This window comes from Anser brachyrhynchus (assembly GCF_964034855.1).
Source record: "Anser brachyrhynchus genome assembly, chromosome: 3".
NCBI lineage: Eukaryota > Metazoa > Chordata > Aves > Anseriformes > Anatidae > Anser > Anser brachyrhynchus.
The window spans coordinates 83675353-83698628 of NC_137696.1; the positions used below are offsets into that span (position 1 = coordinate 83675353).

At 37.4% G+C, this 23276-nt stretch overlaps 1 protein-coding gene and 1 long non-coding RNA gene across 5 annotated transcripts in view; one reads left to right on the plus strand and one right to left on the minus strand.

The window, feature by feature from the left end:
- FUT9 (fucosyltransferase 9) overlaps positions 1–23276 on the minus strand; it is a 120398-nt gene that overhangs the window by 19752 nt on the left and 77370 nt on the right. Inside the window, exon 2 of one of the 4 annotated variants that reach the window (XM_080588515.1) lies at positions 13834–13936. The exons of 1 other annotated variant lie outside the window; for it this stretch is intronic. Coding sequence is in view for 1 of the 3 variants with exons in the window: in XM_080588513.1 (XP_080444639.1) it covers positions 20–143 (124 nt within the window). In the remaining 2 variants the exon portion in view is untranslated. Of the gene's footprint in view, positions 1–19; positions 16445–23276 lie in introns of those variants that run through there. 2 more of the 4 variants (XM_080588514.1, XM_080588513.1) reach the window with 2 other exon arrangements.
- Positions 19135–22724, plus strand: LOC308193626. Its single transcript, XR_013949821.1, has 4 exons — positions 19135–19258; positions 19483–20275; positions 20917–21086; positions 21196–22724. It is a non-coding gene; the product is annotated as an uncharacterized lncRNA (long non-coding RNA).

Below are 23276 nucleotides of genomic sequence, written 5' to 3' on the forward strand. Positions count from 1 at the left end.
TTTTCTTGTTACTACTTACTGTCTGGGTTAACATATGCAGCGATGCCTCTGAAAGCAACTCTCATGGTTAGAATATAGGAAGGAAGAACAGGTTGATGACCATAAATTGCACAAAACAGACTGGTAGCTAGTACAGAGATCATGCTTAATTTGAAAAGACTCAGGTTACTTGCTATGGAACTTGCTGTTTCCTAGCTAATTTTCTTCCTTTTCAGCCTGTTGAAAAAACAAGTTGAGTATCTGCAGTGTAAGTTAAAGCAGTCCATTCTGATGTTCAGTTACTGCATTTTGCTGTCATACATTATTTTATTGTTAATAGAGAAAAAATTCCATAGTGAATTCATGTATTTTTTTACCATTACAGTAACAGGTTAAAATAAAATTATTTACTATATCTTGAAAATAGAATTTGCTAGGCAGTTTTTTTGCCATCTTAAGGTTTGCAGCCCATACTCTATCTGCTACAATCCTACTCTGCATATTAGAAAAAGGCATTTAAATAGGGGTGAAAAAATAGTTCTCATTTGTTTCTGTACATGAAGAAGACTTTCTATAGCCATCGTACTCAGAAAGCAGCTTTCTAAAGAAAGTCAACTGAGATATCTAGGAGCAAATGGAAGGAGAAAATGAGAGGACAATGGAAATAAATTAGAAAACGGGAAAAAAAGGAGCACTCTGCTAAATTCTGTTTTCCTCTGCTTTGAGGACACTGGTGTAAAAAAAAAATGATGGCAGACAGTTGCCTTTATTTAGTCTGTGTCTTTCTGCAGTTAGCGCAGTTTAGCACAGGTGGGTAGGACTAATTTGATGACAAGGATGATAAGAGGGACCAGAACTCATGCTTGGTTAGCCTACCCGCAGTCCTAAGGAGCCCCAAACCAGAAACAGGCACTACTAATAAGGCTCAGGGGGTATGCTGGTGTCTGACTCCAAAACTGCAACCCTGAAAACCTCTGTTCATTTGTTGCTTAATGCTGGTCATGCTTGAACTCTCCCTGGCCCTCTGCCTTTCAGCCTCCTGTGCACTCAGCAGCCTGGTGCCAGCACATGCCTGGAAGGGGCTCATTCTTCACAGGGAAGGGCCACTTAAATCGATAAACCACCTATTCTCCCAGCTCGCAGCCCTGAGGAAGGACTTAGTAGCTGTGCCTACAACAGCAGACTCCATCTCAAATGCAGCGTTAGCAGCTGCTTTTTGCTTCTCTGCTTTTAAACGAACAGGAATGGGGTGAAGTCCCTTTATGTAGCACTTGAAGCTACAACCTCGGATGAGAGATACAAATCCTGCTTCAGCATGAAGTGATTCGGTCCTAGATATTTCACTTTCCTTAATGATTTCCTAGCTCCTTGATGGCAGTGACTGTTGATTTTAAAATGTGAGAAGAGCTTTAGGATTAGAAGGAAAGAATCCTTTCCTCCTTATTGGTGCCCGAGCTGCTAATCCAGACACTACTATTTTCCCCTGACCTCTTTCTGTCTCTTGCCTATTGACTCCCTAATGATTTATGCCCAGGGGCGCATCTGAAGCAGCGGAGCATGGAGTCCAGCTTCCTTCCCTGTGCAGTTTGCAGCCTTGTAATGGGGGATGGTGCAGGGAGGTGGCAGAGGTGGTCCGAGTCTCCTGTGTTCGAAAGATCACAAAAAATGGTCTGTACGATAGGTGACTGTTTTTGCCATCCTCCTCTTGTTAGGATTAAAAGGTGTAATACCCCAATTTCTTCATAAAAGAAAGAGTCTAGCTCCCTGATCTCTAGGGAGGATTCCCAGCTCTGAGTCCCAAGGAGAAGGATCCACTCCTTAGGAGCACCAGATGTGCCTTGGTGAGGGATGGAGGAAGGCACATCCCAGTCCCATTTTAGGCAGCCTCTTCCATTGCTTTTCCTGTGCGTCTCCACCCTCACCAGCCTAATTTCCTGCATTTAGGTGGGCAGCCTAAATACCCTAAGGAAGCTTTTGGGTTCCTATCCTGAGGCTGACAGCCAACAGCCAGCCATGCTAATGTTTAGGGCACAAGCTGGATCTGAGTGCAGATTCTGGCATGCATGATCAGACACCAAACAAAACAAAAGACCAAATTACTATGAAGTCTCCCTCCCAACCAAATTAAATGAAGTAAATAAAATTCTTATGATGTCATCTTTCATAAAGGGAGTGAAATCAAAAGCAATAATAATAACGTTAGGAAATCTTGATATTTCTGACCAGCATACTGATCTGATGAAGAACAGCATGGTTTTGCCAACTTTAAATCACTATTAGAGCCTGTTGGTGCCCTAAAAAGCCTCTTACATGGGACAGAGAGCAAGGTGATAGGAGAACTTCCTGGCTCATTTATCAGTTTCACATGAGTTCAGTTGAATGAAATTTAATTTGGGTTAATCACTTTCTATCTCTTTTTTTTTTTTTTACAGCTATAGCATGAAACTAATGATATTTTCCCTCCTTTAATAAAATACTTTAAATAGTCTACAGATTATAAGCACCATACAAGCAAAACCAATGCTGCATTGGTAATAGCAATAGTTTCATTTCTGAAATGCCTTCCTTAAATAATCTTAAAGTACTTTTACAAGCATTAGTTAAGTTCTAATCATAGCACAGTTAGAAAATTATTACTGAAACTGCTTTAGTGGGAGTAACGGAGGGGTGAAAATGAAGTCCAAGAAAGATTAAATGATTTACATAATGCCATAAAGTTTTTATAATATTTGACAATGATGATTTTAATTTATATCAAAATGGTTGCATCTGTGGGATAGAATATCTTCCTTCAAACAAATGTCACCAGAAACTAGTCATCACATTAATTCAGACCAGATACCTCTAGCATATCTTCATTTCAATCTCTAAAAACACATCCTGAACTTCTTGACTGTAGTACATTAGCAGAGGAAAATGTAAGATATAATCAGGAGACAATATAAGCCAATGACCCCTTGATCTGTACAATAAATAAATAAATAACACCTTGAATTCCTTTTTTTTTTTTTTTTTTCAGAACACTGGAAAACACTGTCAACAGAGCTGAATTTATTGAAAGACAAGAAGTGTCAGAGATGAAATCTTGCTCACAGAAACACTAGCAAGCCTTCTATTAATTTCAGTATGGTTAGGGTTTTGTTCTTTCAGCTGAATGCAGCAACATCTAAGAAGTGAGAAAAAGAGCACAAAAGCTATTCCTTTGTGACCAAAGTTGGCTTAGAAATGAAAAACCTAAGGCAACTCAAGAGACAGCAAGACAGATATATGTCAGAGCTCAGAGAACCTAAACTCTAGTACAAGTTACAAATAATAAACACTCTCCCCTACACAGACACACACACACACACAATCTGTAACCCTAGGAAATTTAACACATTTTTTAGATTCACTGAAATGTCTTATCAATTCTGCTTTACATTCTTTGTGCCTGTACTCTTACATACATCATCTATATGTATGTAAATACATGCACACACACACACATGCTTATGAACATATAGGAAACTACTGCCTAAACTGCTGGACATGGGCAGAAGCAGTGGGTCTGAGGAGATAAGCTGCTGCTTTGCTGTGTGACAGCCAGGAGATGTAGGTGGCAATGGCACAACTACTCCTGCCTCACTGACAACTATGAGGGAGAGAAACAGAGCACTGAATTCAGAGAGACACTGAGCAGGGGAGGGATGGGTGAGAAGAGGAGTTGAAGAGTGGAGATGGGGTTATTGTGTATGAGAAATAAAATCTTTTTCTTTCTTATGTACCTTAACCCTTTTATCAGAAAGGGTGTGAAAGAAAGCACTGATCTCAAACACTTCCCTTAGAAAGGAGCATAGCAGCAGGCTGAATCCTGCAGTCCTGAACATCATTAAGAGCATAAGACTTCTGTATACATATCTTGAGATCAGAAATCTGCCTTCAGACTTTTGGAAAAAAAACTACAGCAAGGAAGAGAAGGCAGTTGCTCATACCAGGATGTTGATGAAATTTGTGCATGACGTGGCAATAGGGTGGATTGACTCAATAATCGTTTCTAAGATGCAAACAAGTACATCTATTTTCATAGCTGACATGAATAGAAAGCTTTAAGGATAAAGGATTCTTAAAATCCATTTTAGTTTTCATTCTTATTCTGCTCTTTTTTTTTTTTTTTGCATTTTCCATGTCAGCAAGTTTTTTTTTTTTTTTTTTTTTTTTTTACTGGTTAGTATCTTTCAAGGTTACTATGCTTTTAGGTTGGTTTTGGGTCTTAAGTACAACAAATATGATAATTGTTTTCAACCAACTACTTCTAGTGGATTGATTTTAAATGCTAATACAAAGGGCTAAGATTTTTTAAAATAAAACAAATTAAAAATATTTCAATATTTCTAAGGACATTTTAGAATAAACTCTTTCATTATTTATTTATTTATTTATTTTTTCCCCACATATCTTCTGTTCATTTTCTGAGTTATTCTGTTCAGGATACTATGTCATGCCTGATACCTTAGCACCTGGCTTTGCTATTTATTGTTCTGGAATTATGCTCTGCAATGCTAAAAGGGAGGATTAAAGTGTAAGTTGGATATGTGTGGATTTATTCAATTTAAACTATTCTGTACTCATAGAGATTGTTTCGTTCTATTCTGTGTATGAGAATGAGAGAAGGATGATATGAGGGTACACATCTGATTTGCTTCCTTAGCACTGCTGAGACTAGGTGGCTAGCTGGGAAAATGTAAATTCAGCAGAATCCAGCTTCTGTTCAGGATCAGTCTCTTAGTGACCAGCTCTTATCATGGGACGCTGAGCGATAGAGAGGGTTTCTTTTGCAGGTCTTTATTTATCCTGCAGACTGATTTACCACTAGTGAAAGTTTGACAAAGTCAGAACAAGGAAAACATTGTACAGACATACATGAACACAGGACATTTTGTAACTCAGTCTTTGGTGTTCATTGTGGGATAATCAGCAGGTGGCAGCTGATGTGTACTACATAACAGATAAATACACCATATGTAATATATTCAATGAATGAATATTGCTTCCTTTAAACAACTAGAACAACAACAACAACAAAAATGTTTCAAATTGTTAGGAGCTTGAAATATTCATTAGTCACCAGAGGTTAAAAAACTACCTGTGAGTCATTTCTAACTTATGTCAATCCGTTTGAGCATGCATTTAAAGCGAATTCGTGATTTTATCTCTTAGATGGTGAAGGGGTGGCAGAGACTGAAGGTGAAGTTCCTGGCAGCAGCTGGCAGTGAAGAGGAAAACATACAAAGAACATTATAAAGAGGAAGGCCCTTCATAAAGCGTGAGAACCATTTCAGGCTGTGGTGAGACCTCTGCCTGATTTGCAAGCCCTGTTGTTGAATGCAGGTAGGGTTCATGTCACAGGACTCCTGGGTGGTTGAGTCCTCACATTGGTTTAGATCTGAATATACTCATGAAGCACTGGAGCAATTTTGAAACAAAGCCTCTGGTTACTTCTCTTTGGAAAGGAAAATGTTTTGTGCACACCTAAATCTCTCTATGAACTGAACCAACATGCAGTCAGGGAATCTGGTTTAAAATTGTAATATGGCTCCAAAGCAGATCACTCATGCAGACAACCATTGCAGCAACAAAGTCACAAGAATAATTAGCCCTGCTTGTATTTATTTTTCAGTCTGAACAGTAAAATATGCCAAGACCTGGTATGTTTGCTAAAGAAACATAAATAAACTCACTTAACTCTATGCCTAATGATATACTAACATATTTAGCATACCTGTGAGTTATTTCTGTGACTGTGGTTCCTAGTGACACCTGTTACTAGCACTAAAAACAGGAGAAAAAACTATATTTACAGAAGAAATGCTTTTAAAAATTGAGTTACTTTGGATTTTCAGAGGTATAACTGTGTGGAGAAGATGTTTTACAGGTTCCAAATAACATAATATTAACTTGAAAATGTAGTTTTTTGGGTACTCACAAAATATTTAGAAAAGTCCTTACAATTTCAAGGAAGTCTTCCCACTTTAAGCTATTTTTTGAATGCCAAGCAAGCATTTATTCAATGCCCATGCTGTAAACATTAAAACACAAAGTAAAAGATCACTTAACAGAGTTCATGTATGATTGACAAATATTGGAATTTGATTGCATTTCTCTATTATTTAAGAAGATACCAAATGAAATATGTGCAACCGGAAAAAAACGGTTTCAGATAGATGACCTTTACTTGCTGATAAATGTAAAATGAAATTTTACAAATTACATTTCAGCCTTTCTGAAACTACCCTATTATGCTGAACTGAACTGTAAGTATTTCACCGTGAACTTCTACATTCTCAAAGATTTTTTTTTACTTTTTTTTTTTTTTTTAAACGGAGAATAAAATGTGATAATCTCCCAGGAGACTTCTGGAAAGATACTTTAAACTGTCATTTTGTGCAAGGAAGCAAGACAGAGTTCTGCAGAGCTGATGTGTTGATAGTATGATTACTGCAGCTAGATTTATTTTTCCATTGGGATTTTATATCTCTGCTTTATTTAACTGCTACATATAAGGGAAATTACATAAAAGGGGTAGTGTTGAGGCAAATTTGGCACAGAATTTCAGTTTATAATACCATGATTTACAAAACCTAAAAACAATAGACATGTTTCCACTGCTATTATTGCTTAAAATACAGAAGTAAGAGTTTTATTTCTTTTACAAATTCCTTCAGTGTATAAGCTGTTTCTCTGTTACTGGAGGCCAAACTGAGATTTACTGGACAGCAACTATAAACTATAGTACAAATGAGTTTCTTGTTTTCATTGGACAAGGTGAATTAAATTCCCTTTTTTTCCTACTCTCCCTCCATATATTGTTTCTGAAATGTTTTTGGATTTTGATGTATTGCACATAAAAAGATGTTATTCTCTGTGAAAGTTCAAGGAGACTTGATCAGAAAATGTTTAATAAATTTTGTTGTTGTTTTTGTTATCGGTTTGTAAAAAACAAAATATTCTCTTGAGAATATCAGTTTTCTTAACAATTTCTCAAGGATATTTTTTGGCAGATTTTGAACAATTTTCCAAGGAAGCCCATAGCTTCTCTAACAGGTTATTAGGGAGGGAATGGTTTGAAAGCAATTTTGCACAGAAAAAAGTAAAAATATTTTCAACATCACAAAAATTTGTAGAGGGCAAGAAATCATTCCAGCTATCAATTCATGATAGACTTAACCACTGGAAGATTTCTCATCCTTTGTGAAAACTGAAGGACAGGTACACGCTGTTGTATGATGCCAACAGCATCACAATGTCCTCCTGAGTTGTATAACTAGAACACTTTTTTTCTAAAAAAAAGCAAAAGCAGAAGATATACATCTCACCTTGATGCAGACATAGCCTGGCTGATTACCAGTTTTCCTAATAATCCGGCAACTATTGCTCAGGCTCCAGCCACCCAGAGGAATATCTTACTTCCCAGTTTTCCCTAAATTTTTTAGGTAAGGGTACTTTGAAGAATCTGCCTCAAAGTGTTTGTACCTGTAGCATCCATATGTACAATGTTTCTGAGATATCTTATGAATTTTCAGCATACAAACAGAATCACAGAATCACAAAGAGCATGAACACGGTGAGAGCTTCATGGTCTCAGCCTTAAACATCATAATTCCCACAGACAATAGCCCCAACTCTCTCTGTTAACTGCCTCTGCCTCTCTTTTCCTTTTTTTTTTTTTTTTTTCCTACTACTACTACTGTTCCCTTTTTGTCCTCCTTTGACACTGTTTCTGTCTTTACTCCATTTATTTTTGTGGCAAGCTCATACCCTTGCTATATCTCAGAATTAACAACAGCTATGGGAATCTGGCAGCTCCAACATCATCCTAACAACTTATTGAACTAGCCAAATAATACTGCCAATGTCACCTTTTTGTCTTCTTCAATTGGCTTTTGCTGTTGTCTATGTATTTTCCTATTTTAAGGCCAAAAACCAGAAATTAGAATGTTTTTGGTACGGCCTAGCATGTGAATCCAAGAGTAATTATTAAATAAATGGGAAGCATTGGAATAAAGGCCCGTGAAAAGACTGGGAGAAGAGCACCTGGAAGCTGGGCATTTTTTCTTTTAGTACTCTACTCCACTGGGAGAGAGAAAAGATTATCAGTGCCAGATAAGGATCTGGAAACTTTAGGACTTTAAGTGTGCTCAGGAAAGACAGGATCTCCAGGCTAGTCCAGAGTAAAGACTGGAGAACAGAGATGGTTTGTTGATAGCAGTACTTGTTTGTTAGATATTTTATGTAATATATATGCTATGTTGTGTTATTTAAATGTGTTCAGACATGAAGAACAAAGGGTTTTCTGTGTTATTTGCTATGAAAAATTAATTCCATGCCTATGAGTCTGTGTTACTCTCAGGGAGACATGGGACAGCATGTATTACATCCCTGACACTTCCTGCAGACTTCATTCTTAATCTTGCATGCACTCCATACCGGGCTCACTCTGCTCATTACTCATTACTGGAGTTACTCCTTGTTCCCCCAGCAGCAGACACTCCAAATTAAAAATATCTGCAGGATCCAAGTCACTGGAGCTTTCAGGTGAAGCCTCTGTCCCATTAATGAGCATGAATTAAAATCCCATGAATTTGGTTATAACAGTGGTGTTTTACATATATTTTCTGGACCTGTGATTGCAGGCTTCATGCAGATGACTATGTTAATGCCTCATTTGAAATAAGAGGCACTATGCTTTTCCAACTATGTTCATCTGTGAATTCTCAGTCCTTCTGGAAGACTCTGGATGCAGGTGACAGCGCTGCCAGCATCTGATGCTGCTCTGAGCAACCAAGTCACTTTCTCCCAGTATGCCAGACCCAGAGCCCTGCACTGGCCCAGCAACCAGCCAACACAGGGCCTGCACTTCCATTTAGTATTTTTAGTGGAAGCATCCCACTTAATGTGTTTTTAATTTACCAATTGGGAATTACTGTTGAAGTTTTCCTGGTTGTTGGCCACAGTCTAGATATGACCATTAAGCTATCAAGATCTATATACTCCAAACAATAGGAGTAAAATAGTGGGTTTCCTGGTCATCAGCACTCTCCCTTTTGCTTTGCAGGTCTGAAAACTGTTATCACTCCCTGCATAATAAGCCTCACTTTCTCTATAATAATTGTGGTAGATGCTTGCTACTGTGTGTCATAAGTCTGAAGGTATATTTCCATTGTAAATACAGAATATAAAACCTAGTATTTGAATGCCATACCCACAACTAGACTAACACTCTGTCACTGTCATTTTAGCATCCTAATTACATCAACATTGTCCTTTGTGACTCATACTGCAGATTTCCAATCAAAATGTCTCTGATGAGGGAAGCTGCATTATGGCAATCAAGCAGCAGAACAACATCTCTAAATAATCCCAGCTTGTTCAACATCCCAACTGCACTGTAAAAAGGTGATCTAAACAGCTAAATATGGCAGGAAAGTACACATCACTATGTGAACAGCTCTGGCTTAGACAGCTGATGAGGAGCAATTAAATATGGCTGAGAATTGCCAGAGTTCAGTGCACATCACCCATGGAACTACATAATGATGAATGATCATAAAGAAAAGGTGAAAAAATATACTTTATGCCTGTTAATATCTTCCCTGCATGCACTATTTTATTTTATTTTATTTATTATATTTTATTTTAATATATTAAATATATATTATATATTATATTTTTATTTTAATATATTAATATATTTTATTATTATTTTATTTTTATTTTTATTTTTTAATTCAAGTGAATGGGAAGCCTAAACTTGCACCTGCCTTAAGTTCCTGGGAACCACAGCATTGTGAATTCACAAGAACCAGAGCTTCCATTTTCCCAAGGAAATATGTTCCTAGCAATTGCAGCTGTAGTGGAAAGGTTGAAAAAGTAACCTGGTGTACCCCAAAAACTAAGATAAAAAATATAGTACTGATTACAAGAAATCCTATTACGGAATTGTGGGAAAACAGCTCCTGAGTTTCAGTGCTGGGTACTTCCAATACAGCTTAGAGAACTCAGTTCTTTTTCTCTCAAGGTAGAAGACTTTAGTATGGAAAGTTTTAAATAGTCCCCAAAAATGCTTCCCCCCCCCTTTCTTTTTTTTCCTCCTTTAATGCCACAAGGATCCAAACCATTACTGCAGACTACTTTGTGTTTGGAGCAAAATTATACTGAGTACACTTGGCTGTGATACTTCATTAGGAATTGTTGTAGCAATTGAGTAGGCTCAGAGTAGAAACATATTTGGGTGATATTCTCTGTATTTTGGAACACATCTGAGAGGTGGAATGGGTATGGTTTGAATTGCTTTAGCTGTATTACTGTCACAGAATGACTGCTATAATTCAGAGAAATTTTTCATTTGTTAGATGTTCCTGTGCTGCTTTGCTGCATGCTAGGGCTATGCTAGATAGCATGTGCTGTGAGGTATTTTCTGCAGTTTCTTGTTAGTCTTTTTTCTCCCCAGCTGATCCACGAACAACAGTAGTGGAGAGCCCCATCCCCTCTGGAGTACCCCAGGACTGGGACACAGGGATGATCAGGACCCCTCCTTAGGCTTGTTTCTTCTCTGAGAACACTGTACTGCTGCTGTCTGTACAGGACTGCCGTTTGGTAGAGAGAGAGCAATGCCTGTGGTTTGCCTGCAGTGTTATAATCGCTGTCCCCATTGCTATAACATGAAGAAAGGTGAAGAACAGTTTTATTTTGTGATAGTGAAAAAATTTACAGAAATTCTGCTGGGGGAAAGATATGCAGAAATTGAAAAGAAAACACCCCGTTTCAGAGTTACTTATACATATCTACAAGCATCTGATTTCTGATTTCATTCAAAAAAGACATCATGGTGCATACAGAGCTCGCACATCTGGGATCCACTTGTGGGCAAGATCCCCATCCTGAGAACTGTCTGTACCGATCAGGATGCTGACCTGCAGCATGTCTTCCCAAATGCACACATCCTCCCCATTCACATTCTACTCTCTTCCACAGAATTTCCTGTGATTCTCAACCTTAATACTTAATCATTTTTTAACATTGCTCCTAAAGGATTTCTAGCTGTTACAGCATAGGTTTGGAAATGACAATATCTCTAGGGTGTAGTTAGAACTGTTGCCTGGCCAAACCGTCAACAAGCTTTTTCAGAATAACTGTGGAAAGCATAATGACTGGGCTGGTATTTAATTTTGTGGTGAACAAAAGATTTATCTCACTCAAATAAAATCCTCCCTCTAGACCAACAGGGAAAAGTTTATCTCAGTAAAAATTCATTTACACATTTAAAATATAATTTAATCCCTTTACACGGAAAAGCACTCTTTAGGCTACCATAAAAGAGAAGCTATAATCATAGTTTTGGCAGAGACTGAACACAAGAGGAACCAACTAGGAGGATACTTGCAGTTTCAGTGTGGATGACATTGATACCTAGTTTGCTTGAGTGGTGGGACAGGTGATGGTGACACTGGCAATTCAGATCTTCTTCCTGATTTAGTTTCCTTGAATGTAAAATGAAGTTAAAAATACTTGCCTTCTTTGTAAAGTGTTCTGAAAGTACATACAGAAATTATCATGTAACTAAGATCGGTTCCCTTGTACTGACTGAATCCTCTGTTAACCGATTAATTGAAATCTGTGGATGCTTTGTGCTTGCAAATAAGCACAGATGAGATCCAGAAGACTGGAAAAATAAAAAGCAAAGTATGGTCTATCAAGCTACATCTTAATATCAGTTTCGTGTCATGTGCAAGATGTAGGTCACACTGATTGCAGAAGAAACTCTGATATGCTCTACTGATAGACTAATAGGTCCATATCATCAGATTATAGCCATGGATTGCTTGCCCTCTAAATAAGCCCAAATCAAGCCACTCTAGTTCAGAGATGGTGTGAGCAGAAACTGTAATCTAGCTGATCTGATGTACCCGACCTTTAGCATGATGTCAAGAGGGCCAGCTGTGCTGATGACCTTAAACACAGCCCAGGGCAGAGCTAGCTTGCTTCCTGAGTATGGCCAGAGCAGTGTTACAGCACAGATCTTACACAGCACAAACATCATGACAGTCCTTATGAAAAAGAGATTCTTAAGGTTTCTGTTAATTTGTGCAAAAGGACAATGAGGTTCTCTCATTGTGACTTCTCTCATAAGGCACACTTAGTTGATCACACATTGCTAGGCACTTGTGTGTGAAGGCCTTGCCATCTGAAAGACTGCCATGCACTTTCTTTGATGGACACCAAGACTTTTAGGCTGGTAGAAGCAACCTCTGTTCTGGTATGGCTTCAATACCTGGAAGAAGCATTTCTTAGTCTCAGGATGATATAAAGAAGGGATACATAGAACTGATGGGTACAGAGGAAGAGAGGAGTAGGTAAATACACTCAGAGCTGATATGCAGTACAGCTATTATTTTTACATTTCCTCTCCCTTTGTGTTATATCGTATGCTTAGATCAGTCAATATGCTATAAAAAAGCAAACGTTAAATGAAGATATATTTGCTACAGGAATATAACCCAATCTTTCATTCTACTTTCTGAGATATAGGAGTAGGTAGTATCAACAGTCTCGCTTCATCTCTTCATTACTTTCAGTGACAATTCAAGTATTTTTATCTGGCATAGATCTTAAGAAAACAACAAAAAAGTAGACTGTGACACTGTTATACATTAGTAAATATATATGTATTTATGGAGATATGTCCCATATTACCCCCTTACTGCATGTTAGTATTGCACTATACCTTCTATTAAAACAGAATAAGAAATAATTGTTTTGGAAAGGATTATAAAGTTTCTAGTGGTGATGGACTCTACACTTCCCAAGGTAGAAGTTGTCCTTTCCTGCGTTCTTTTCAGCTGTTTCAGATTATGTCTCCAAACCATGATTTTCAATTCAAAGCTCTTTTGATAGAACATATGAATTACAGTTGTTATCACAGGAAACTCCTTTTTCTGAATAGTAACTTTAAAATTGCCCATTGCAAATCTGTAAGAACACATTCTTTGTAAAGTCATAATCTTGTTTTATAACATAGTCATAATGGCAATAAGGAAGAGTGAAACCCGTGGTTTCCATATTATTTCAGAATCTCTTAAGAGAATTAAAAAAGGAAGAGCTAAAAAAAAAAGTAACAATCAGAAGATTAAATCTTAAGGGTCAACAAGTGCTTCCATTCCTCTCTGAAGACTCATGTATAAAATTAAATTTTTATAGCTTCTTTTATAGTATTTTATAACTGTTTTACATTGTATGTTATACCTACTTTACACAGAGTGCAAGCAAACGACTGAATTTTAAACTATAAATTAAGTAAATATAATGAATTCTAATGTAACACAGAAATAAATTGTTACATCTTACAATTTGCATCTCATAATGATGGCCACATTAAAATTCCTTATTAATACATCTAATGGTTTTAAAAACAGTTATAATTTAAACTATTGTTATGAGTCTTAGCTTTCTCATATAAATCTTCCTTGAAAAATGTAAATGCTAAATTTAGTTTGCAGAATATGTTGCATACATAATATAAAGTTCCAAGTCAATGAAATGCATTAGGGTCCTCTTCGCAGAAGTGCTAAGGGTACCATTTTCAAAAGACCCTATCATCTATATGCTTTAGAAATCTATCCCAATTTTCAAAACTAACCTAGGCATTTTAATTGGGACATCACTATCTTAAAAATTAGGTGTCTAAGTTGATCATATAATCTAAATCTCATATTAAAGGAGAGAGAGAGAGAGATTTCTCAGTAAGTCATACATCTCATCATATGATAACTATCTAGGAGAGTATATGCTTATTTCTCTGGGAGAATGGAGAGAACTTACTTCCCCTTGGAATGTAGAATCATTAACCCTCTTTTGGTCTTAGGTCAGTCCTTTCTGGGTTGGAAGGTGGGGGACGCAAGTTGCAGCTGGATATAACGCTGTTCTGGAAAACAGAAGAATCAAATCCAAATCCCTTCTGTGTTTGATTTAGATTCTTATCTTCAAGTAAGAGCCTAACAACTAAGCCATAAGGAGGCATTCAGAAATGAAGCTCTCTGTGCATCTGAGAGTGAAGCTTAAATACTTGACTACTGCAGCAGACCTGACCAAGCTATTCTGGCTGTGGAGGTGAACATCCTCACTCTATAGCACATCACAGAATAAAGCAGTTTCATGTGAGGGCCTGGAGATGGTGTAAATCTCTACTTCAGATTTTCAAACAAAACACATTTTAATTAGTGATATTGTAAATCAATAATTTCAGCTACTTGTCAAATAGAGGTTCTTCCTCTAACTCCATGCCAACTCGCAAAGCTTAGACAAAATTGGCGATGGGGTCTGAGTATGCAGGTAGCACAAGGAAAATCCATTTGGATTTGAGGATCCTATGAGGAGGTGCTCCAGGCACTGGAGCAGAAGTTTCCCTGAAGCCTGTGGAGAGGCCCCTGGTGGAGCAGGCTGTCCCCCTGCAGCCCATGGGTCCCACACGGAGCAGATCTCCACGCTGCAGCCCATGGAGGAGCCCCCGGTGGAGCAGGTGGATGTGGCCTGGAGGAGGCTGCGGCCCATGGAGAGCCCCCGCAGGAGCAGGCCCCGGGCCGGAGCTGCAGCCCGTGGAGAGGAGCCCACGCAGGAGCAGGGGGTCTGGGGGGAGCTGCCGCCCGTGGGGGACCCGTGCTGGAGCAGTTTGCTCCTGGGGGATGGATGGACCCTGTGGTACGGAGCCATGTGGGAGCAGTTCTTGAAAAGCTACTGCCTGTGGGCAGCCCCCGCAGGCTCAGTTCGGGCAGGACGGCATCCCGTGGGAGGGACCCCACGTGGAGCAGGGGCAGAGAGTGACCGTGAAGGAGCGTCAGGGACAAAGCATCAGGGATTGACCACAGCCCTCATTCCCCTGAGACACTCGGGGAGAGGATGTAGAAGAGGGTGGATGGGAGGGAAATGTGTTTTTAGTTTGTTTTGAGTTTCTCACTGCCCTACTGCTATTAATTGGCAATACATTAATTTTCCCCATACCAAGTCTGAGACAGTAATCAGTGAGCGATCTCCCTGTCTATTTCTAGAAGTGCCTAAAGATCAAATGTTTTCTGTTGATGCCACAGTCAGTTAATCTGCCAGGGCAATTTTCTAAAGTTTCTGGGTACTGTTCATTAATTTACATTCATACCTTCAAATTCTGCCTTGTCCATACCTTGCACTTGCTTTTCAAAATAAGAAAAAAATTTATATTAAATTAATTTTAAATTAATTAATTAAAATTTTAAATTAAAAATGAAAATTTTAGAAATTGTTACACAAGGTGCTTTTAGGTGCCCTAGGAAAATGCAGAGTTTCTAGTCATTCAAACAGTTTCTTAATTTTCATAACAACAGGTTTACTTAAAATGTCATGTACAATAAATAAATATTAGGGAGAATGTAAATGTTAGCCTTTTAGGGTTTTGATATGTTTGAAAACCGTATCCAATTAAACCTCCATATTTGCAATTCTTTGTCTTAATAAAGTTGCCGTGGGTGTTTTCTGCTATTTATACCATGAAAACAAGGAGAAACAGCATGATTATTTTCAGATTTGTGTTTAGATTTTTTTTTTCACATCATAATCACATGAGAAAACTGCTTGAATGTATTCAATATTAAAATCAGAAAATAGTTTTTAAAGGAGAGAAGGTAATTAACTTCCCTTTTTAATGATGCTTCTAATTTAGACTATGCATGAGATGTATCATAAGTGAGAGAGATTTTGCAGGAAAAGACTGTTCTGTAGCTAAAGTACCAAACTCAGAATCAACAGTTTGATTCTGTTTTCACGTCTTCAGCAGACTTGCTGTGTGACCTTAACCAAATTATTTAATTATTCTGCTCCACAGTTTATCTATAAAATTGAAATAATGACGGTCAGCTCGCTGAGAGGTTGTGAGGATTATTTAATATTTATATCTTCAGACAGAACAGAGTTAGAATTATAGCATATTGTGAATGGTTAACATTATTTTGCTATTACCAAACTCTCAGATAGTAGCCTGGCTATTTTATTGTAGAAAAATATTATTTTTTTATAGTCTTGCATCTGACAACTACTCTTCCTGAAATGTGTTAAAAAACAAATGTGAAGTTCTTCTCTTGGCTCTTAAATCTAATTAATGCCCAAAGTACTCCCAGAAGGGGCAGAGAACAGTACTGTGCAAGTCTACCTTTGTTGCTCCCACCTGCCAGTTCTGCAGAAGGATGAGTATCTTCCAGATAATAAATATTTACCACAATCCAATAGTTAAAACAAACACCACCACCAACAACAAAAAAGAAACCAAACCAAACCCAACCAAACCAACCAACCAACAAAATCCAACACAGAAACACACAGTACATTCACTACAGGCTTATAATGCAGGTCCTGGAGATCAAAATAAATAAATAAATAAATAAACTAAACACTGCTTCTGGCCAGAGCTGGCAATTATACTTACAGGCAACAGACAAGATTTGTTTTGAAGGTGATGGGCTCCTGAAGTACAGATCTGTCCAACACAGCTGCTGAATCTGGCTACCTCAGATGTTATTCTATGCAAACCTCTCAGTCAGCAGTTAAAAGAAGGCTGCATATATACCCCAAATGTGTATGAAATGTACTCTAACTGATGCTGATGAATTGTTCAGCAATTACACAGCAATATTAATGATGTAAAAGTACTGCCATTTTAAATCAACAAGTAATTGCTAGCAAACGTCTCCAAAAATTTTCAACATAGTTGTATTCAATATACTGAGTTAAATGGCCTTCTTAATTCAAACACTTTCTTGACATTATTGGCTGTACTTTGCGGATTATTACTTTGAACTGGAGTGTGCTGATAAAGGTCTTCAACTTCTTCAAATATCTGATGCAGCTGAGCAAGCTGAACTTCCCACCTGATTGATTTATCAACACAAGCTAGAGGAAGGTGGCATGTACCCTTTCTGGTATTAAAAGGAATGGAGACACTGCGTGGATGATTGCTATCCCCGTGAACATACCCTAAGATGAGTCCTGCATACAAATACCTGTTCCTTACCACAGGCATGGCACACAGCAAAGCCCAGGTTAGCTCACAGCTCAGCTGTGGTGTGCTCCCGCATATGTGCGAGGAAAAGTGATTTTAACTGTAGTGCTGAGGCGCAGCTTGGAGAACTAAGAGCTCATGCAAATACTTTGGAGAAAAAAAGAGAAAGCAAAATTTCATTCTTTCTTGGCAAGGCACCCAACAGATTTAGAATAGATGATACTGAAATGCAGTGATTTTAACTCTTATGTCTGAGGATGATGCCACTAAAAAGCAGCTATTATCAAACGTAGCTTAATATGAAATTTTTACAAATGGTTCATTTGTAAGAAAGAAGTCCCTGGTGAAAGGAAGGTTACTCAGATAAGCTGTGAGACCATCTGCCATAGTTTTTAACTCAGAAGTAAAAGGCATGAATTAGTCTATGATCTTACAGTGATGCTACAAGCAAAGATTACGCAATGTGAAACAAGCAATCTGTACGGTTCTTGAAGCTTGATGTCCAACAAAGTCCCAATAGAATAAACTGTCTAAAATGACCTTTCTTATTTCCTCACTTTCTGTGAACACTGTGACAATATAAACACAGATCACTTAAAATACCCTAACCCATATAAACACCACGTACAGGAAAGACTTTTCACTTTTGGCTTGAATCTCTCCTGATATTTTACTTATCTGTATTACCTTTGGGGTCAGAAGCTTTGTTTCTGAATAACCCTAGAGCCTGCCTTGCTATAAACAAGCATTAAGACCCCTACCTGACTGGGGAAGCTTGTGTTTCTTCGTCTCGATGAGCAAATGCAAGACTCACAAGTTCCACAACACAAAAAATAAGAGCAGGAGTACCTCTGAAGCAATTTGGTTCTTGTATGACTGCTGCTCAGACATAGAATCATACATTATGCAGCCAGAAAAAAAAAAATCACACAAAATTTCCTTGAGTTTTACTCACATAGAATAGAAATGAATGGGATTTGAGTGTAGCTAAATTCTCTACAAAGCGTTATTCTGACTCATAACAGCCAGAAAAGCCTGATCTGCTGATTCAAAATAAAAGCAAACTCCCCAAATAATTATTTTAAAGGACAGAAAAATCTATGCGGAAAAATCTAAAGCCATTATACAAAAATAAATAAATAAATAAATAAATCTTTAACACAGAGAAAAACCTAATGTTATCTTAAAAAAAATATGTAACATTAAATAAAACCAAAGGATTAGGACACTTTCCTGTCTATGTTTAATCTGCTCTGTGGACTTTGCACAAACGTATTGTTATTAGAAGTATGAAGTGTGATGAAATCAGAAATGTTCTACACCCTGTCTATAGACTAAGCTGAGCTGATACAAGAAGAATGCACGGTGGTGGATATACGAATCTTCTCCACCTTTCAGAATCAGGATCAAATAGAGCATTGCAAATATGAAATGATAGAAATAAATAAATAAACATCCGGGAAATAGAATAAATCCTCAGTAACACAGGTTCAAATATACTTAATGAAAATGTTGTTGTAAAGAAAATATCAGAATAAAATACTTAAGAAAGTATGGAAATTACAGCTTACTTACTTGGTTAAAGTGATGATTTAATATTTGTCAGATAAAGTGACATGGTAACATGCAAAACTATACATAAATATTACAGTGATGAAGAAAAACAATGATTTTAGGAACAGAACCATAATCTCTTCTATCAAGCTCAAAGAGAAGTACCCATTTTTTGATGTGAACATTCTTAAATTCACAAAAAAGAATAATACAGAGAGGAAAAAAAGTACAATTTAATACTACTGAATGACAGCTATGTACATCACAGCCACTGGCCATGACAAGTAAAAATATCAAATCTGAACCAATGTAGTAAATAAAATTACAAATGCTTGGAATGCAAACCAAAACCACTATTTTTGACTTACAGGTCAAAAAATTAGGATTGCCCTTAAGAGGACAAAACACATATACTTCAGACCAGTATGATTATATTTTTAACACATGTCAATTACATTTACAACCCTGGATACACATTTGCAATCTATCAGATTAATCTAACTAAATGAGTGTCAGATGTGATTAGAAGCAACAGAAGGAGGCAATGCAGTTAGAATATCAAAAAGGCACAACATGTTTAGCCCTTTTCTGCATTCTGTCTACCCAGATTTACCATATGTTTGCCATAGCTTTCTGCCCTGGACTCTAGTGAAACAACCAAAAATGAGAAATGTAAGATTTTATAGACTCATAGCCTTTCCTTCATACCCCAGCCATTTTTAACCCTTTAGGTATTTCAGTTGTTGTTTAGGTCTTTTCAAACTTAAGCAGAAGGTTTTGTTTTTTAAAGGTTAACAATGTGAAAAAAAAGTTGATTTTTCTATGTTTCACTCACACTAAAAGATTTTGCTGTTATTGACTGTATCACTAAATGCCTCAGTATTGCTCTTGATTAGCCTCTGGTTTTCTCTGGATTATGCCAAATTCACCAACAACACTGAGGAGAAAGCCTTCTGAATATTCCCAGCTCTTGGCTGTGCAAGGCAAGGATTTCAAGTGAGTGGCGCCTCTTGCATTAAAACTGTTTGGACTGCTGAAGATGCAGTGAGGCCTGCCACAAATACATGGGGGATTTTGGAGCACAGCTCCAGGTGGTAATGGTGACACTGCATACCCTTACCTTAAAATTAAGAACATTCATTAAATATGTGCTTATAAGGTCAAAATTGTAATGCAGAAAAACATATTAAGTTAAAAAGGAATTAACATCTACTTGCTGCTACAGTGAAATGTCCCAGTTAGGGACTTTTCTGGATACCCTGGGAAGTGTCTTATAGAAAATATTGAAAATAGACAACAGCACAAAACCTGCCACCTATCTGTGCTTACCAAGGGCATTTCTTTCCACCTCCTATCCTCCAACAGAATTTTCTTACAATGTCTCTGTTTACCCCCTCAGGGAAATCCAAAGTGAGCATGTGCCTTTGCTCCACCTCGTATCACATCAGCTCTCAGTCACCCACATTCTCACAAGCTCTCAGTCTGATCTCAGCTAGGAATCATTAACTCTGCTTAAACAACACTTTATAAAGATATCACTAATATAAAGTATGTAGTACACAGTCAAGGTCAAGCTGCTTAACATATGTGTTTGCTCAGGTGTTTTTGACTTTCTACCTGCAAAAGTGAGCATGTGGACTGGGCTAGCAAGTTTGATGCTCTAAGGGATAATAAATGGAATAATTGGAGGTAAGTTTCTTCAGCTGCATCCATGGAACTGGGTTCTCAGACTGGGTTTTTAACATTTTTTTTTTCATTTTTTTAGAGACAAATTTAATTTTTCTTCTGAAAATATTAGCTAATATGTAGATAAAATACATAATGTTAGAGGACATTGCATTACCTGAGAAATAATGAAATACGTGTAATTTGCATCTGTACTGTAAAACATATGTAGAAAAGGGTAAAGTTAAGACTGCAAATGGAAGTTTTCATTTTCTGATAAGTACAATATTATAACAAGCTATGTTATTGCATATCACCAGAAAAATTGTCACACTTTTTTTTTTTAAATGTTTGTAAATACCATGCACAGAAAATTTACATTATATGGAAATCATAAATACTTTGTTATATCCAAAATATTTTATTATAAATTCCACAGTTCAGTGGAATTTGCCTCACACTTACGTGTTAAAAGTGATGACTTATGTAATAGATGATGCACAGAGCCTACTCTATAACTGAGTTTAGGTGGCTCAAACTTCTTTAGCATTTTGCAAGAAACACACGGGCATAGGAGCCTTTCTTTTACAGAAGCATGTGTGCTTGGATGAACAACTCAGTTATAGTTTCTATAATAATATGGAAATTAACATATATGTTGGTAGGTTCCTGCAATAACCCATCTGAACAGAAATTTGACTGTATTTGCATCATGAAGATTCACATACACATGGAAAATTTGCCACAAGGAATATTTTGTCTGAACCAAGATAAAAGAATGCAGCAAAAGATAAGAAGAAAAACAAAGACAGCAGAAATAAGATAATGTATTTAAGTATGCATGTCCAAGCTGTTTTAGAAAGCTTAAAATAGATTTATATCGGACATCTGGTTTGCTCTTGAATTTATGTCAGAGTACTTCTTTCCAAACATTGTGTCCTTAGGTCTTGACGGGAAGAGAATCGGATCAACTGGCTCAATATGGATCAACTTCAGGAATCTGTTGTAGGATTAAGAGGCTACCTCAGAGAAACTTCAAAGATGTTTGCCTCCATAGCAAAAGAATAAATAAAGATGGACATGGTCCAAGGTGATGTGATGTGCAATGTCAAAAACACAATGGCTGACCCTGATGTGGTGGGAAATAGGACAAGAAAGTAGAGCTTCAGAACAGAGAAAAGCATACTATAATAACTGACAAGACTATTTTGGCAGATGCATTTTTTATAAGCAGAAGAGTGCAGTGAGAAGACTGGTTAAAAAACCAGGAGAGTAAATAACAAAAATCAGTTGTGGGTTTTACTAGCAGTGGCAGGAAAACACACTGTAAACCACTTTGGAGGAATAAGTGGCCAGAGATGGCCTTATGGCAACAAAGTAGAAGGAGGAACTGAAAACTTTCTTCAGTGAGTTAAAGGGTCACTCTTTTCTACAAGGTGTGCGTTGTCTGAGCACACTGCAAATATTTCCTTATGGCAGACCAGTCTGAAGGTGGGAAGGAGTGGGTCATCCGTATAAGAGAAACATAGCTTCCCTGTGCCTGTGCACTAAACCAATCACTACTTCTCCTCAGTTTATTCCCTTTCCTTTCCAGTGTACCATACAATTGTTCTATTTACCAAGTATTTCCCAACATGGTCTACATTTCCCTATGATGATTTCTATTTGCTCAGTACTTACTGAATCCCCTAAATAATCAAAATTCTTTAAATCGAATCATATTATTTATTAGCTTAGTACTTTGTGAGTAGACAGCTAACTTTGCATATAGCCTCTGAGATGTTAGAACTTGTGAGGACACTGTCCTGGCTGCCATGAAGGTCAGCATTATCTTTTCTCTTTTTTTCTGCAGTGTGGGCATGACAGTGAAGGTGTTCTAACCTTGTTCCTTTGAATGAAGGGATTTTCTCTATAGGGTTTGTCCTATTTGAGCACAGGTGAGAAGGATGCTTTATAAAATGCATTTATGCTCAACAGGTAGAAGTTAAGGAACCTATATTACCAATCCAAGGGATGCTGCTTGTATGAATTATTTCTCAATAATTGCATTGCTCCTGAGTTAAATAATTTCCTTACCCATTTTTTTTTTCATCAGTTTTCTCCATCAAGTCACAGGTGCGTTATCTAAATGCAAAATAGCCCTAAAATTACCCTAGCATACTACAATCCCTTCCCAAACTGAAAGTTTCCATCCCAGATTATGTTTCACAAATCAACTTTCCATCCTGCAACTATTCAATTCTCTTCATTTTAAGCATTAATCTCTGAGGTGAAATCATCTTAAACACTTTTTGAAATAAATCCTACACAGCAGTTAACTTCAATTTTGTCTGCTCAGAACTCATATGTGTCTTCTATGGATTTCTGCAGGCAGCAAAATGGCCACTTCATTCTGACTTTTCTCAGTAGCATTATGTTTTTTTCTTTCAGTAGTATGTTGATTATAATGTAACTCTCAAGGGTATTTTTATCATTATTATTATATATATATTTTTTTTTTTTTCTAGTGGAAGAAAAAAATGGAGGAGAGAAGAATACAGCGCTCAGTGTTATCTTTTTTAAGTAGAAAAGGGCTCAGGCAACTGCAATTTAATGCTGGAATGCCTAAATCCTACACACTGAGAACCAGGTGTAACAGTTCCATTGAAAAGTGAAAGTTGCAATATGAAGTCAAGTGTTCCCTTGAATGAATGTTCCCTTGAATGAATGAAGAGCATTTTGCAGCTATCAGCAAGTAAAACAATTTAGTGCTTAAACGAGTCCAGAGGAGGGTGAATCTACATCTCTTTTTCTGTTACAAGCAGGCACTTGGTAGTTAGTCATCTCTATTAAACTAGACTATAGAACCTGAAGCCCAGCTCCTGAACATGGCTACCAAGCTGGATGTTGACTGGTCTTTGCTTCCTATGATGGGAAGGGCACATGTCTGTTTGAGTGCAGAACTCAAGTGGAGTGAGTGGTCTCAGAAAAGCATCCAAGCCAACAAGCAGTAAGTCATTATGGAAAGATGTTGGGGGGGGGGGGG